The 14,761-nt window shown below is 43.3% G+C and overlaps 2 protein-coding genes across 11 annotated transcripts in view; one reads left to right on the top strand and one right to left on the bottom strand.

The window, feature by feature from the left end:
• Positions 1-4,362, top strand: part of LOC110469914 (6-phosphofructo-2-kinase/fructose-2,6-bisphosphatase 4) — a 51,343-nt gene extending 46,981 nt beyond the window's left edge. For 4 of the 8 annotated variants that reach the window (XM_085590680.1, XM_085590682.1, XM_021529132.3 and 1 more), the window contains exon 14: positions 1,571-4,362. In XM_085590680.1, the coding sequence (XP_085446806.1) occupies positions 1,571-1,630 (60 nt within the window). In that variant the 3' untranslated portion in view covers positions 1,631-4,362. The remainder of the gene's footprint in view (positions 1-1,570) is intronic. The other 4 variants (XM_085590675.1, XM_085590672.1, XM_085590676.1 and 1 more) reach the window with 2 other exon arrangements.
• A 2,395-nt stretch (positions 4,363-6,757) lies between these two features.
• Positions 6,758-14,761, bottom strand: part of PRKCD (protein kinase C delta) — a 60,492-nt gene continuing 52,488 nt past the window's right edge. For 2 of the 3 annotated variants that reach the window (XM_085590669.1, XM_021529128.4), the window contains exons 10-18: positions 14,649-14,745; positions 14,215-14,345; positions 13,379-13,552; positions 12,745-12,836; positions 11,170-11,232; positions 9,879-10,017; positions 8,877-9,065; positions 8,516-8,644; positions 6,758-7,307 (exon numbers count right to left, since the gene is read on the bottom strand). In XM_085590669.1, the coding sequence (XP_085446795.1) occupies positions 7,149-7,307; positions 8,516-8,644; positions 8,877-9,065; positions 9,879-10,017; positions 11,170-11,232; positions 12,745-12,836; positions 13,379-13,552; positions 14,215-14,345; positions 14,649-14,745 (1,173 nt within the window). In that variant the 3' untranslated portion in view covers positions 6,758-7,148. The remainder of the gene's footprint in view (positions 7,308-8,515; positions 8,645-8,876; positions 9,066-9,878; positions 10,018-11,169; positions 11,233-12,744; positions 12,837-13,378; positions 13,553-14,214; positions 14,346-14,648; positions 14,746-14,761) is intronic. The other variant, XM_021529129.4, reaches the window with a different exon arrangement.

Here is a 14,761-nt window from a genome sequence, read left to right as displayed (position 1 = left end):
ACCTCTGGACTCCTGCATTTTGATGCTCCATTTCATGCTCCATTTAATGTTCTTTGAATCAACATCAGATGTTCAACTTAAGAGATTTCAGCCAGTATTCTGTGAGTGCCTGTGGAGACCTCTCAGCCATCCCAGGGTAATCCTGGGTATGTTTCATCAGTTGCTAAGAAAAACACAAACACACCAAATGCCATCACGTTCTGTTGGTTTGTTGTTTTTCTTTCCCTATAACCATGCAGAGTATGACTTGTTTCGCTAATTCCTTAGTTAGTTCTTAGCAGATACTGATGTTTTCCCCTTGCTGCAGAAGAGATGCTTCTTGTAGAAGCTGCTTTTTTTAGATAGGGTTGTTGCTTTGTTTTCTGTCAAAAAGATGTGAGTGGGTCAGGCTGTGTGCTGGTGGGTGCAGAGATTTCCAGTACCTGGACAACTCTGTCCAGCAGCATTTGCTGTGTGTGTTCCCAGAAACCTTGGTGTGGTATTCATGGTGGAAAATGAGGATTTACCCAAGGGCTTGAAGGCTGATGACAGAGGGGTCAGCCCTTGAAAGGGCTGTTGCAGATGTAGAACTGGTGAGGGCAGAGCAATGTTGGCAGAGTTCAGCGTCCAAAATGAATCTGGTGCTGATTGTTTATAGCCTGCTTTCATAAGAAATGGCTGAAAATCTAGAAACTGGGATTGAATTGCTTTTTGAGTGGATGAGTTTTGACTGATGGAGTTGTGTGTTTGCATGTGCTGAGAGGGCCCCTTGCTGTGTGCTCGTAGGGCTCTCCTTTCCCCACAGTTCAACTGGAGAGACTTGTTTTGAATGTAAACCCTAATAAAAGTGGATATAAAACCACTGGAGCATTCCCTGATGTCAGTGTGACATCTGCCACATGCCACGTGTACCCCGAAGTGCATTTAAACTTTATGTTACCAGCTCTTCAGGGAACACTTGATGTTACCAGCTCTTCAGGGAGTTACTCGGAGTTCTTCCAGTGATTTGGCTGCTCGCAGAGAGGATCAGGATTGGCTTTATGGCTCTTGGTGTTAAGGAATTATTTCCTGGAGTGTGCTTGGAACAAGGAGGGGAGAGCTTCCCTCCCTCAAGATTTTATTGATTCCTGTGTTGTTTATGGCCTTTACAGGGTTCTGGTTTTCCTTACACTACATGCATAAGGACTGGAGAGACAGTGGGTTAGAAAAATGGGGTTAAAACAGTGATTAAAGGAAAAAAGGTTTTAAAAGCTGTAACAGTGAGACCTGCATATGGTGTACAGGGAACAATTGTCCTGCCAGAGCCGGTGTGATACAAGTCTGCATTTCACTGGCAGCAGAGATCCTGCTTTTGGATGTCTAGGGGGCTCGGTAAAGCTCCTGGCACTGGGACGAGGTCCAAGCCTGGTTCTGACTCCTGCCCGGGGCTGGGACCTTTCCTTGTGTTTTCCAGAGCATTTTGAGGAAAACAAGCATTACAATTTGCTCACCTTCTGTGTCGTGTAACCGCTGCGTGCTGAGTGAAAACCTTGGCTGCCTATCAGACCTCTGCTTTAAATATTTGGTTTTTTTTCTGTCTTTAAATTTGCAGAATGTAGGTGTGAATAGGTCGAGAGAAGAAGCTTTGAGGACAGTCCCCACCCACCTATAGCTGCAGCTCCTGGGGCAGCAGCCCTTCCTCCAGCAGCTCAGGGCCCGGCGGTGTCGGAGCAGGGCGGGATGGACGCGCCTCCCCTTCCCTTGGAGACATTTCGAATGTGATTCTGCTCCTTTGGACAAAACCTGTGCTCGTGGATAACTCAGAAGGTATCAGTGAAAAAGATTGTGGGGAGCAGAGCAGAGTTTTAGATTTTTCTCATGTAAATTTGTGCAGTTTCAGTGGGTTTTTACTGTTTGTGGATAATGCGAAGTGGTTAATTGCCCATGTTGATTTTACTGTCAATTTTTAACTAGATTTTATTTTCTTTTTTAAGTGTTTTTTCTAAGAGTTCTCTTATTTTTACTGTGAATGATTGCCTAGAATTACATGGAGGTTTTTGATGACGTATTTAACATGGGCAAAATTCTACATTTTGAGCACTGGAGGCTTCATATTGCAAAGCTGCTTTAAATGGGGATGCCCATCAGCTCTGTTTTAAATTGAACTTTGGTCCTATGTCTTAAATTGAACTTCGATCCTGTGTTTTAAATTGAACTTTGGTTTGCCAGCCACAACTTAAAGTTTTTCTGAAATTCACAAAAGAGATGTTCCCTTTGTAAAATCAAAGCATTAAAGCTGAATTTTCTACCTGGGAAATTCTGCTGTTTTAGCAAGATTTTAACACTTTCCTGAGACCAGGTGTATTTTGGAGGGCAGTGGGGACATGGGTGTGAGTGACAGCTGGGGAATGAATGGAGAGAGATGGAGAGAGACACATCCTTTCTACTGCAATTACAGGAGGGGATGAGCAGCTTTTCTGAGTCAGGAAGGGAGGGGAAAAGGATTGAGCCCAGTCAAGGGCTGGAAAAGCTGCTTGTCTTGTTAGTGTTGTCTTTATATTTTTAGAGTATTTTTGGAATGAATTTCAACATAAAAGTATATGTTTCTCTTTTATAGCCACATTTAATACGTACATCAGGAAACAGTACAGAAAGGTTAGGTGAGTTTAACCATTCTAACAACTCATGCAACAAAAACACCAGGTAAATTCTGAAATAATTTTAACAGGGCACACCTGCCTTGGAGTTTTTTGTATTGTTTTTTAAGCACCTTCCATCATCCCAATTCTTCGTTGCTCTTTTATGCCTAGTGAAACTCCAGTGCTAAAAATGGAATTTTCTGTGTCAAGGTCACAACCTTTTAACTGTACTAAATCAAAGTGTATTTTGTATGTATGTTACCAGACAACTGAAATGAGCTGCCAGCACTGCTGCTGGCTCTAGCTCTGCAATGAGGAGAACTATTCTTTGGTAGATGAACTGTGTTTTTCCTAAGGATTCTCTCCAATTAATTGAGCTTTTACCATGTGAATTGGTGGGGTTGTTTTGTTGTTTTGATTTTTTTTTCTTTCCTGAATTCCTGTGTGAAATACCAGGCCCTGGTAACATAGTTTTGCGGGCAAGGGCTAAATTGTCTTTTGTTTGTGCAGGGTTTATAAAATAATGTGCTGCTGTTGTGATTACTTTTTCTTTTAAATAAGCTAAATTCAGCAATATATTCAGCTCTTGGAAGTAAGCCATAGTGCATTGCTGGGTTCTGTTTCAGAGGAGGAATGTGTAGGGTGCAGAATGACCAGAACACTTGCTTCAGGCGCTGCTGTCTAAAGCTTTGTGTGTGTGTGTTATGGTAATGCCATTTCAGACCTTTATTAATTCAGCTGTGCCCGTAGTTTGGGGTGAGGAGAGAGCCTGCCTGGCACTGCTCAGAGGAGTGAATTCATTGATGTGTGGTTAACAAGGCCACCTTTGTGGCACAACTGAAGGAGCAATTCCCCCTCCCACTGTGGTGTGGGAAAGCCAGGCTGTGCCCCAGGCAGCCCTCGCTCCTCTGCTGGGACAGGAGGGGTGGTTAAGCAGTTTTTACACTGAGAATGTCAGGATTTATCTGTAAAAATCCCAGAAGGCTGCATTAGAAAAGTGGGATTTTACTGGCAGATTGCGAGCTCAGACCTGTCTGAAGAATTTTGGGTAGAAATGTTTTCCCCAGTGAGAGCTGAGCCCAGAGTTGCTTCTTTTTGCTGGTGAGCACAGCTTGAAGTGTCTCCTCCCCCCCTTTGTTTTACCTCTCTGATCTGTCAGAGGTGCTGTAACATCCTCCAGGCTACATGTTCTATGTAGAGTAGGTATTTTTATAGCCTGCTTTCAAATATACTGTGATGAGTGTTTTACTACAATGGGTGTTCAGTAAAAAGAGTTGTATAGAAGTGTAAATAAACTATTGTGCTGATACTTGAAGAGAAAAAAAAATGAAGTTGTTGGTTCTACAGTAGGAAGGTACTAAATCAGTGACTGCATCTGACTGACTGGAGAGAGCAGGTGTAGATGATGAATGTAGATTTGAGCTGAATGTAGATTTGGAGTGGTGGGTTCCCCCAGGGTGTAACCCTAACTGCTGCTCTGGGAAGGCACAGTTAAGAGTTGCAGTTAATTGTCACTTTCTGTAAGCGTGTGTCCCCACTCCTGACAGAACAGTCACTGATGGGGAGGGGAAAACCCTTGTCCTGACCTTCTGTGTTTGTACTATTTGACTGCCTCTGTTCCGTGTGTGCCTGGCTCAGATGCAGTCTCTTGACTGGGATTAAACTGTCCTTTCTTACATCGTTGGCCTTCATTGTGATCTTTCAGACAAATGTAATCATTTGACCTTTTATCCCAGTAATAAAGATCAAATGCTACCAGGGGCAATGATGTGTGTTTCTTTCCATGTCCCCTCCCAGTGGCTGAAGTGCCAGGTGAGTGTTCCTGAGCCTCAGCAGGGTTCCACAGCTCCCACAAGCTGGCTTTAGGGAGTTTAGATAGAAATTTAAGGATTACATTAATTCACCTTGTGGTTGCTTTACTGTGACAAGTAACTATGATTTAAGTAGGAAGCTCAATAATAGAGAAGAAGTTGGAAGAACTGGTTAAATAAATGCATGCCAGGATTTGCACATGATGGAGGGGAAAGGTAAGACTTTATTAGCTTTACCTGGTCACTGGGATTAAGATCTGCTCCACCCTCTCAGAGCTACACTGTTCTTACATTGTCTTGAACATGCTGCTGGTGTTTTGAGAAAGCTGAAACCCAACAGCCAAATGCTGCCTGTCAGTACAAGTATGTATGCAGAGGGGAGCTGGAGGGCATTACATTTGCAGGGGTACTTATCCTTCAAAATGACAGGAACAAAATTAATTACTGCTTTGTGCTTTTAGAATGATGTACTCACATTTTCATGTCTTGCTGATTGCAGCCCCCCAGGTGGTAACCACTTGTCTCTCTGCTAGGTGGGAGGAGTGTATTAATTGCTTTTTAACTCCACTGTGTATTTCTGTTTGGGGAGCAGGTAACTTCTTTCTTTGTTTTAGAGCTTTTAGGCTGTTTTCTGGACAAAATCCTTGAATAGCTGAAACTTCTGTAGTATGAGGATGACCCAGAGCCGATGGGTGAGTGAAGCCAGATGGTGCTCACAGGTGGCCCTGGGCTGCAGCAGTTCTGCAGGGGAGGTGGAGAAGCTCCCCAGGCTGTGGAGCTTTTGTGCCTGTGCTGTAACAGTGGTGCAGGGCAGGGGCTGGAGGAGGGGTGGAGTAGCTGCTGTGCAGAGGAAAGGGATGTGTGCCCCCATGGCACGAGTGCAGTCGGGCACAGCTGTGGCAGCAGGAGATGCTCCTGGTACATCAGGCAGATGCCAGCTGGAAGAGTTGGCTGTGTGAAGCCTCCTGAGCAGATCTGGCACTCGTTACTCCAGAGCAAAGCAGGTGAGTACAGGGAGCCAGCATTCCCACAAGGAATATTTACTACTACTTATAGCTCATAACAGTCTCTTTGTGTGCAGATGCCCACTGCTGCTGACACCCACATTTGGAACTCCTTACCTAGAAATGCGTTCCTGCTCAGGTGTAACAGCACAGCACTCACCTTGGAAAGCAGAGTCACTTTCTGGTGACAAATGGCAAAGCAGGAGTGCCTCTGTAGGTTATGTGAAGGGGAAAAGCCCAGGTTCCTGCTCTCCCTGCAGCACCTTGCAGGGCAGTGCTGGTTCCCCTTGGACTGGGGTTGTTATGCAGGCCAGCCCTGGCTGTTTGGAAGTGCCAGCTGTGTTCTGCCCCTTCCAGCCTCGATCTGCTGCAGGCTCAGATGGCATCCAAGTCATGCTGGCATTACTTGAGTTGTAACAATAAGCTAGAGCTGTTCTTCAGGAGCTGAACAAAGGCAGTAGTGTATTTTTTTTTAATCTCTACAAAGTATTACAGCTTTCTGCTGCTCTTTCAGCAGGATTAACAGTCTGAAATTACCCAGAAGCTCCAGGGTGCTCCTAAGAGTTCTGTAGCATTCCATAACTCTTGGATGAACTGACACAGCTACATTTTTTCTGCCTGCTTAGTGTTGAGAAAAATCAAATCATTTGCAATAGTGTTAAAAGATACAGAAAGCTCCTGAGAAAGAAAGAAACCTTCAGCCTGAATTTTATGAGCTGACTGCAAGGTAAAGCATTTGGAAGGAGCTTTGCAAGTAATTATATTAGATTTTCTTTCTCTCTAAGGGCTAAAAATCAAAATTCAGAAGTAGGTGTTGCAAGACAGCAGGATCTGGTTGTGTGCCCTTCTAACAGCAAGCAGGAGGAGCCACAGCTGCTGTGTTACAAACAAGCAAATAAAACTGGAAGAAGAATTTGTGTTTGGCAGTTAAACGGAATAATTCCTCAAGCAGAGCAGGCAAGTAACTCTACAGTCATTACCTGGGTTCTGTCCTGCTGTGAATGTTGTGGCTGCTAGCAGGAAAGTGGCATTTAGTGACAGAACCCCACATTTCCAGGCAGGATGGGGCTGTTTTGGGGTGCTGAGGCCTTTTTGTCTCATGCTTGGACTGCCTTGGAATAAATTTATTTATTCAGCAAAAGCAGCCCTGAGCTGCTTACCACAGCAGCTGGTGTTACACTAGGAATATCTGCTTTCTCCTGACACTTCCTTTTGTTTAATTCACAAGAACAAATATTTTACGTAAGTGATCAGGGATGACCAAGCATTATTTTTTCACTGTGCTTTAAAGACCACTGGAGTTAAGTTGTATATTGTTAAAAATCATAAGAGCCATGAGCGAAAGTTAGATTAAATTTTCTTTTAATTGAAGACGAATAAAAGAACCAAGGGCTCAAACACATTTTAAAAAGACATCTTCTGTCCCCCAATGTTTTCTCTCGAGCAAAATATACAGCACACATGTGTATATATATATATATATATATATATATATATATAACATAACTATATTCAAGTACCAAATAGAATTTACATTTTCCCAAACAGAGAAAATAATGCACATGATTCACATACCTTAAACCCAACCATGCATAAAAACACTGCCAATAAATCAGGAGTTGAACATAATTCATCACACTACTGTGTATTATTCTGAAGTATCGACGTCGTTGGAATGCATTAACACTTGGGAGTCTGGTTTGTAACCCTGCTTTAAAGTCCAGCTGTTCAGAGACTTACTTGTTCAAGATCTGTTCAAATTTTGGGTTAATAAAAGAAAATCCATCAAATGCAGACTGATCCATGGATTCAATCAGGTTTTTGTCACTGTAAGACAATTTTGGCTTCTCACTCAGAAATTCTCTGTCAAAGTTGTTGTAGTCATTTGCTGATTTCTGTATTAGAGAGGGAAGACAGTTTGAGACAAACTTTATATTTCTTCAAGAACAAATTAATTAAATACAAAATGTTGTGAAGTTAAAAGTCTTTTAGCTCCCTCCCTCCTTCCCCTGCTTTAGAGAAAAAAAATCTCATTTTAACCTATTTTAACAAGACTATTAAGACTGTAACTGGGCACTTTCTTATTGTTCATTGGAAACCAACAGAAAACCCAAATCCCAGGTTGCTTTGCAGAAGAAACCTGGATTTGGGATAACACTGGGTTATTATCCAAAGATTATCTGTTGACAAAAGCAATGCAGCGTTAACTTACACATCTGATCAACATTTCTTGCCCTTAACCAAAATGTTTAAATTCCTGAGAACATTATACAGGCTGTACTTGTTCAGAGAATAAAGCAATGCCCTGTAGCAGCTGTTTTGTGTTTAATAAATATTCATGTAACTACAAACTGTTCTACACTCTTAATCACCAAAGATTTCCCCCTTCTCGGGGAACAAGCAACACAAAACCTTGTGTGTTTGAAGGGGACAGCTGTCCTCCATAGAGGAGACACTGTTTTAAAGACACTGCTGCCTGTTCTAGGAACAGGCTGGAGAAACACTGGTTTGGGTTTTTAACCATATGAGCTGAAGCAGCCTCATCCCACTGTGATACAGATTGAGTTACAGTCTGTTCTGGAGGTGCTTTTTCAGGTCACATCAGACATGTACATAAATTCCAAGTTCAGTAGCTTAGAGAATGCTGCTTCTTGCCCCCTTGGAGATGCTGAGTGAATTTGAAGCAGCAGAGTTTTAATTCTTCCACAGAGTGCCTGCAGTAGGTAGCAGCTGAGCAGCCTGGAGCTACTGCTGCTCCTCCCATGTTGTATTTCAGAAAAGCAAAGTGCTGTGAGGAGCTGTAAACATTCCAGTGCAGGGGAGGAATGGAGATCAAACTATTGGTTTTCCTGAATATTTCATCCATAAAGCTCCTTGGGAGCAATAGGAAGACAGTCTTAACAGGAAGATCTCAGGGCAGTCAGAGGAGTACAGTGCACCTGTGTATAACTGAACCATCCAAGAATAGCAGGCTAACAGATACATAACTTTCTCATTTGTAAGATGTGAGGAGGAGATGACAGTGGGATCCTTTGTGCAGGTACAGAATTCACCCCTTACCCCTGGGCTGCTGTTTACTAAGAACAAAGAACAGCCCACTTACCACTTTTGGCCTGAAGGGAGGGTCCACCTCCCTCTTCTCTAGTGCTGTCCAGTTGATTGTTTTGAAGAAAGGATGGTCTCTGATATTCCCAGTGACCCCAAGTCGTTTTGCTGGATCCCTTTCAAAGAGCTGCAGGAGAAGACACCCAGTAAAGAGCTGCTCCAAAGGTACATGGCAATGGAAGAGTTACAGGTATGGTGCTCAAACAACTAAGGGTGCTGACAGCAAACAGAGCATTAGGAATTATTCTGCCCTGGCTTTCCCTTTGTAAGAGCAATTGTTGATAACAACTCTCTTAATAGGAGATTTGTCTCTGCCTGCACAGAGACAGTACCAGGACCCCAAGGATCATCAGTCCTACCTTTTCTAAGATATCCTTTGATTCCTTGGTGATCCAGCGTGGGTAGTGAGGGGTGTCCACTCGGATCGACTCGAACAGCTCATCTTCATCGTCCCCATGGAAGGGTGACTGGCCGATCAGCATCTCGTACAGCAGCACCCCGAAGGACCACCAGTCCACAGAGAACGTGTACCGCAAACCCTGCAGGATCTTGGGCCCACAGGAGAGTGCAGGTAAGGGGCAAGAAGCAGCAATATATCCCAAAACCCAGATTTTTCAAGAGGTATTTCAAGAGACAGTCTTTAATGACTAGAGCACTTCAGGGAAAAATAAAAATCCATCTCTCTGGGAAATTGTGGACAGTGATGCTGAGCTGTGGTTTTACCCTAGGCTGCTGTTTGTGGGAATGTGGCCAGCTCCACAGACAGGTCTTTACTCTCATTCAGAAATTTTCTCCCTTAATTTTAAATAACCACAGACTTAAAAAAACATCCTCTCTAGTTTCTTTACAAGATGAAGGGAGAAGCAAATAGTGATGCAAAGTAGATTCCTACAGAAGTCTTTGACATAATTTATAGCTTTAAAAGCAAAATACCTTAGTTGAGCTGCTTCACAAATGAGGTTTTTTAAAAAAAAATCCAGAGAATTAAACTCTCTGAGAGTCCCCTTAAAAGCTCTTTTTGTTTTGAATTCTGGTTGTTTGCACAGGCTCAATTCTCTTCTCCATCTGCAGTGCACATATAGATTCATTCTGCAGGAGCCTCATGGATGTGCTGGCTACACCTAACTCCCATCTCTTGACCTGAGCAGTTTAACTTTCCAAACCCACATTTTTTTTAAACTACAGCTACAGAATATTTTAAAATCTCAAGTAGCTTCTATAAAAAAAAACAGATACAATTTTTTGCTCTAATTTTTGCCTCTAATTAGACTTGGACCTTTTCTTTTCACAAACATGTGGTGAATCCCAGCAGCTCTTGTGCCATCAGGGCACTAATCCAGCAGTGTCTGTGCCATACTGACCTCGGGAGCGATGTAGTCGGGGGTCCCACAGAAAGTGCTCGCCTTGTTGTCACCAACAACGTTTTCTTTGCACATTCCAAAATCAGCTATTTTGATGTGGCCTTCTTTATCAAGCATCACATTGTCCAGTTTTAGGTCTCTGCAAAAAGTGTTTTTAAAATGTTGTACTTTAAGTAGTTTTTGTAATCAGATGCACACAGTTTGTTCACTGGTAAATACCTCTCTAACTGCACACGCAAAAGCTTTTCCAGAAAAATAATCATCCATCAACACAATCCATCCAGAATGGTACTTCTGTGCTTTAAAGGCATGAGGGACAAGGGAAGAATTCTCTCTTGTCAAAGAAAAGAAGAGGCTGAGGTGCAGATATAGAATGTGACTGTATAATCCTCCACATTTGCTTTCAGATACAGAAGCACAACCAGAGCTTCTGCTGATGCTGGAAGATGGTGAGAGTTAATGCCCCAGCAGCTGACACAGCAGTGCTGCTCCAGGGCTCAAAAGGAGGATTGTGCTGGATTCTGAGAGCCTTTGGCAGAAATTTGATTGTTTGAAACCTGCCCAACTCTTAACACTACCTGTGACTTGCTTCTGGTTACAGCACACGCTCATGGGTTGTGGCAGTGCCTGTGCAGGGTCCAATTCATGTCTTTTCTCAGAACAACACTATTCAACCAAGAGCGAGCTTTTTTTTCCCCAGCAGTTTCCAAAAGCTACATTCCCTCCCTTTGACCATGCTGCATTTTTGTCCATCTGGCTGCAAATGCACATACCAAGGAGGGCAGGCTGAAGAGAACTGAACAGCCCTCTCCCTCCCTGAAATAGAGCAGGGAATTTCACATAAGAACAGGGCAGTCTTTTCTCCCGGGTAACTGAAGTTCCCAGTACCAGCAGTAGATCAGGATTTGGCCCTTGATGCTTCAACCTGGTGAGGCAGAAGCATCAATGTTGTGGTTTCACAAGAAGTCACAAGCAGGGAACTTTCACCTTGGTGGTTTGCTCAAGGAGCCCCTCCCTCACCTCCACACTAAATGGACTCATGATTTGAAGGCAGTGTTTGAAAATAACTGAAACAAAACTCCTTTAGTGTAACAAAAATCCCATGCCATCATTCCAGTTGCCGAGGAAAAAACCACACAAATAAAGATTAATCTCAGGCATGTTAATGGCCTTGGAACTACATCAGATCTCTGACAGACAGCTTGTGTTTGTTACATCAGTCAGGAATTCAAAGATGCGTGAAGTGCTAGGACAATTCCCAGGTCCCAGCCTGGAGCTCGCTGGTACTCACCTGTAAATAATGCCTTTGCTGTGAAGAAACTGGAGCCCACATAAAATTTCAGCTCCATAAAACCTGAAAAGACCAAAACATACTTTAATCTTTGCTCGGTTAAAACAGTCAGTGCAGGTAGCCAAAAGAATGCTGTGGGCATCTTTTCATGGAGTGAGAAGCACTGTACACATCTTTAAATGCCAGTGTCTGTGTGTTTCTGCAGCCAGATGCTGTAACCTGCAAGGTGATCCCTTCACCACACATCGGCAGTGTCCAACACCAAACAGCAGAGGGGACACAGCAGCAATTGCTGTGAGGCTTCATCCCACTTCCTCAGGGAACACCGTCCCTGTCCTCCTCCTTGATAACTCTTTGTGTGGTTTTAGGGATAGGCACGTGCCTTTTGAAAAGCTACTGGGAGCTCAGCCCTCCAGGATTGCTGCAGGAGGGACTGGGCACCAATGGCAAGGTTAGAATTGGGCCTCACCCGTCTCCCTCTGCACCTGCCTGGCCACAACAGACACACTGAAAATGCCATCACTTCAGGGGCACTCTCCTCAAAGGAAAGAGTGATATCTAAGGGACATGAAGGAAGATCTGAAAGAATGCTTCCCTCTGCCCCTAAAAGCACACTTTTTTTTAAATTGGAAAAATACAAAACTATTTCAATTTCTGTATAGCAGATGAATGTTGGTCCAAAACAAAGAGCACAGAATATAACCAGAGAGAATGCCAGATGCACAGATGTTTCCTGGCATGCAGGTAAGATGGAGGGACTTTGTCCACATTTTTGCTGGGGAGAGTGGGAAGGGAGCTGACCTGTACCACTGGCTGCTGTTGATCCCAGACTTCTTGTGATCCCATCCACTCAGCAATTCTTAGCACAGTGCCAGTAACAGAAGTAATTTTCCTGGGGCTTACAGACAGGTCCAGTACTCTGCACTGTTACTTTTTAAGGCTTACATGCCACCCCTTCAATGATGGCATTACAACACCCATGGGTTTGGATGACAGAAGCAGAAACCAACCTCAATCTAAAAATGATAGCTGAGGTAACAATAATACAGTATTTTTGCATCCTTTAAAGATCACTGGAGCTGAAAACTTAAGTCATAGATAACTAACACAAGTGCACTTATTAAACAAAGTGCTTACCCATTTAATCAGCATCTCATGGAATATATGGGTTTTATTGTATTATCCTCTCAATTTAGCAACAGCAGTAAATAAGTGTTAAACTTTTCTCCCTATGCTGTTTTCCAATTTTTTCCATCAGAATACTGTCCTAAAGTACACTGAAGCTGTGCCTTTTGCTTTTCATGTTGGCTCATGTTGCAATTTATTTTGCACCTTCAGGAACAAGCACCCCATAAAGTACAAGATCACACTGTAAATTCAAAAAGCCCAACTCCACACATCATTAAGTGAACTTCATTGTATTCAACCAGTGCCTAGAAACATATTTTCAAACATCAGCCACTGAAACTTGACTGCAGGTAAGTGGGGGGGGGCACAGAACCAGAAGCCATAAACCCAGAGATGAAATGGGGTGAGGAATGAAGGGAGGTGGGGAAGGAAGGGCTGAGGACTCACGTTGCTCTGTAGAGGTCGAACCGCCCCTTGTCTTGGATGTGGAACATCAGGTCTCCCCCATTCAGGAACTCCATCACGAAGAACAAATGATCCTTTAGCAGATAACCAGGGAATGGAACAATTACTGATGCTATCCAACCATAAATGAAGTAGAAATGTACCTCTCCAGGGGACCAAGCAGCCACCTCCCTCTTCTCCTGAAGGATTTTTAGTTTCATGCATCCCTGTGAGGCTCCAACAGAGTTGAGTGGCCTGGTCTTGTAGTAAATATAAATACCTGATCCTGTATTCTGTGGGTCTCTAGGCTTAATACTCACTGAAACAGACCTACTGATTTCAATCTGTGACAGTCATCCTTTTCCCCTCACCAAGGGTAAAGCTCAGATTAAGGACTTAAATTAAACTCCTTCTTATTCCAGACTGCATAGATGTTTTTCTGATTTTATTCTGTCTTCATCAAGGTATGTTTGGGCATACTCATATTTACTTTCCACTAGGCCCATGAATTGCACAGAGTGCAGGAAAAGGATGTTTAATTCTTGCATTACTAAATTACTTTAATTTGACTGCTGGTATCAGCATCCATTAAAGGTTCAATCTGTTGTGCTGCTGTCACCATTTAAATTTTTCTTACCTTTGTCTGAAATGTGCAGTAAAGATGTGTGAGAAATGGATTTTCCCAGGCAAGGGCCAGGACCCTCTTTTCCACCATAGTACATTCCACATCATCATCAATTAGCACCACGTCCTTTTTCAGAGCTTTGATAGCAAAGAATTCGTTCTTCCCTTTCAGCTCTGCAAGCAGAACCTACAAAAGATAAAAGATGAGAGTACAGCACGTGTAGGAAAGACTGGTGCTGATTTATCAGTGAGGGAAAGCCAAAGGTGTTCATAGCAGGTGCACTGACAATTATAAAACGCATTTGCATGGGAAAGATGAGGGAGGTTTGGGAAGCTGCAGCTGCTGGACACAGATGAGGAGATGGGGTTCAAGGACCATGTACCACAGGCAGTTTTTTCAAGTCAATGCCTTGGGAGTGTGTGAGCAGCAGCCATGCAAGCCTGGTCTGTCACTAGAGCTGCAGTTTCAGAGGCAGCAGGGCAGAGCCCGTGGAGGTCACACTGCTCTCCCACACATCCCCTGCCACTGCACTGGGGCGTTGTGAGGCTGTTTCTGTGTGGAGGGAACAGAACTAAAACATCCATTTGCACTGGGTATGTGCATTAAAGGGCAATTCCTCTGCCTCAGTACTAAACACTGACAAACTGCTGGGCACAATGAATCACTTTGGGGTTTACACAAGATGCAGCTGATGAATTTCCAGTGTCTTTGACAAAGATGTCTACATACAATTCTTTTAGAAGATTACTGACCCAAAAAGCTGTGAGACCTGTCTGGTTAAAGGAAAAAAAAAAATCACATTGCAGATCAAGCCAGGCAGACACCTGAACTCTCAGTTTGTCACTTACCTTTCCAAAGCTTCCTTTCCCCAGCACCTTGTGGAAGACAAAGCTGTCTATGTTGAATTTTCTCCTTGCAGCTCTTGGCACTGGTTTGGTTGTGTTTACCTCCCAGAGCTTATCGTACTCGCTGTTATCTGCTGAGCAAAACAGGGAGGGAAAATTCAGGGGATGCAGGAACCCTGCAGGACTCAGAGCCCTGGGTAAGAATGAGGTACTGACACAGCATTTCAATGCATCTGCTGCTGGAATTACAGGTGAACCCAAACATAAGGGACAAGTCCTGTGTAAGCTTTTCATGTGGCCAAGAGAAAAGAAGAAGGAAGACATGCTGCTTTTCTTAACAGGACTTATTAAAAAAATTGTCTAACACAATTAATTAATAACTTCTTAAACTATCTGGTAGGTAAGTGGCTGTATTGAAACATTGTTTGTTTCCTTACCCGTTGTGTCTCCTCCAGGAGCTTTATGTTTCTTATCAAAATCTTGATAAATACCAACACTTTCTACAGATCCAGAATCAGACCTTCGTGTAGATTTCTGGGGAGAAGGGGAA

This window comes from Lonchura striata, chromosome 12 (assembly GCF_050655825.1).
Source record: "Lonchura striata isolate lonStrDom1 chromosome 12, ASM5065582v1, whole genome shotgun sequence".
NCBI classification, from domain to species: Eukaryota; Metazoa; Chordata; class Aves; order Passeriformes; family Estrildidae; genus Lonchura; species Lonchura striata.
Note: the sequence above shows the minus strand (reverse complement) of the source record. Positions and strands in the feature narration are given on the sequence as shown.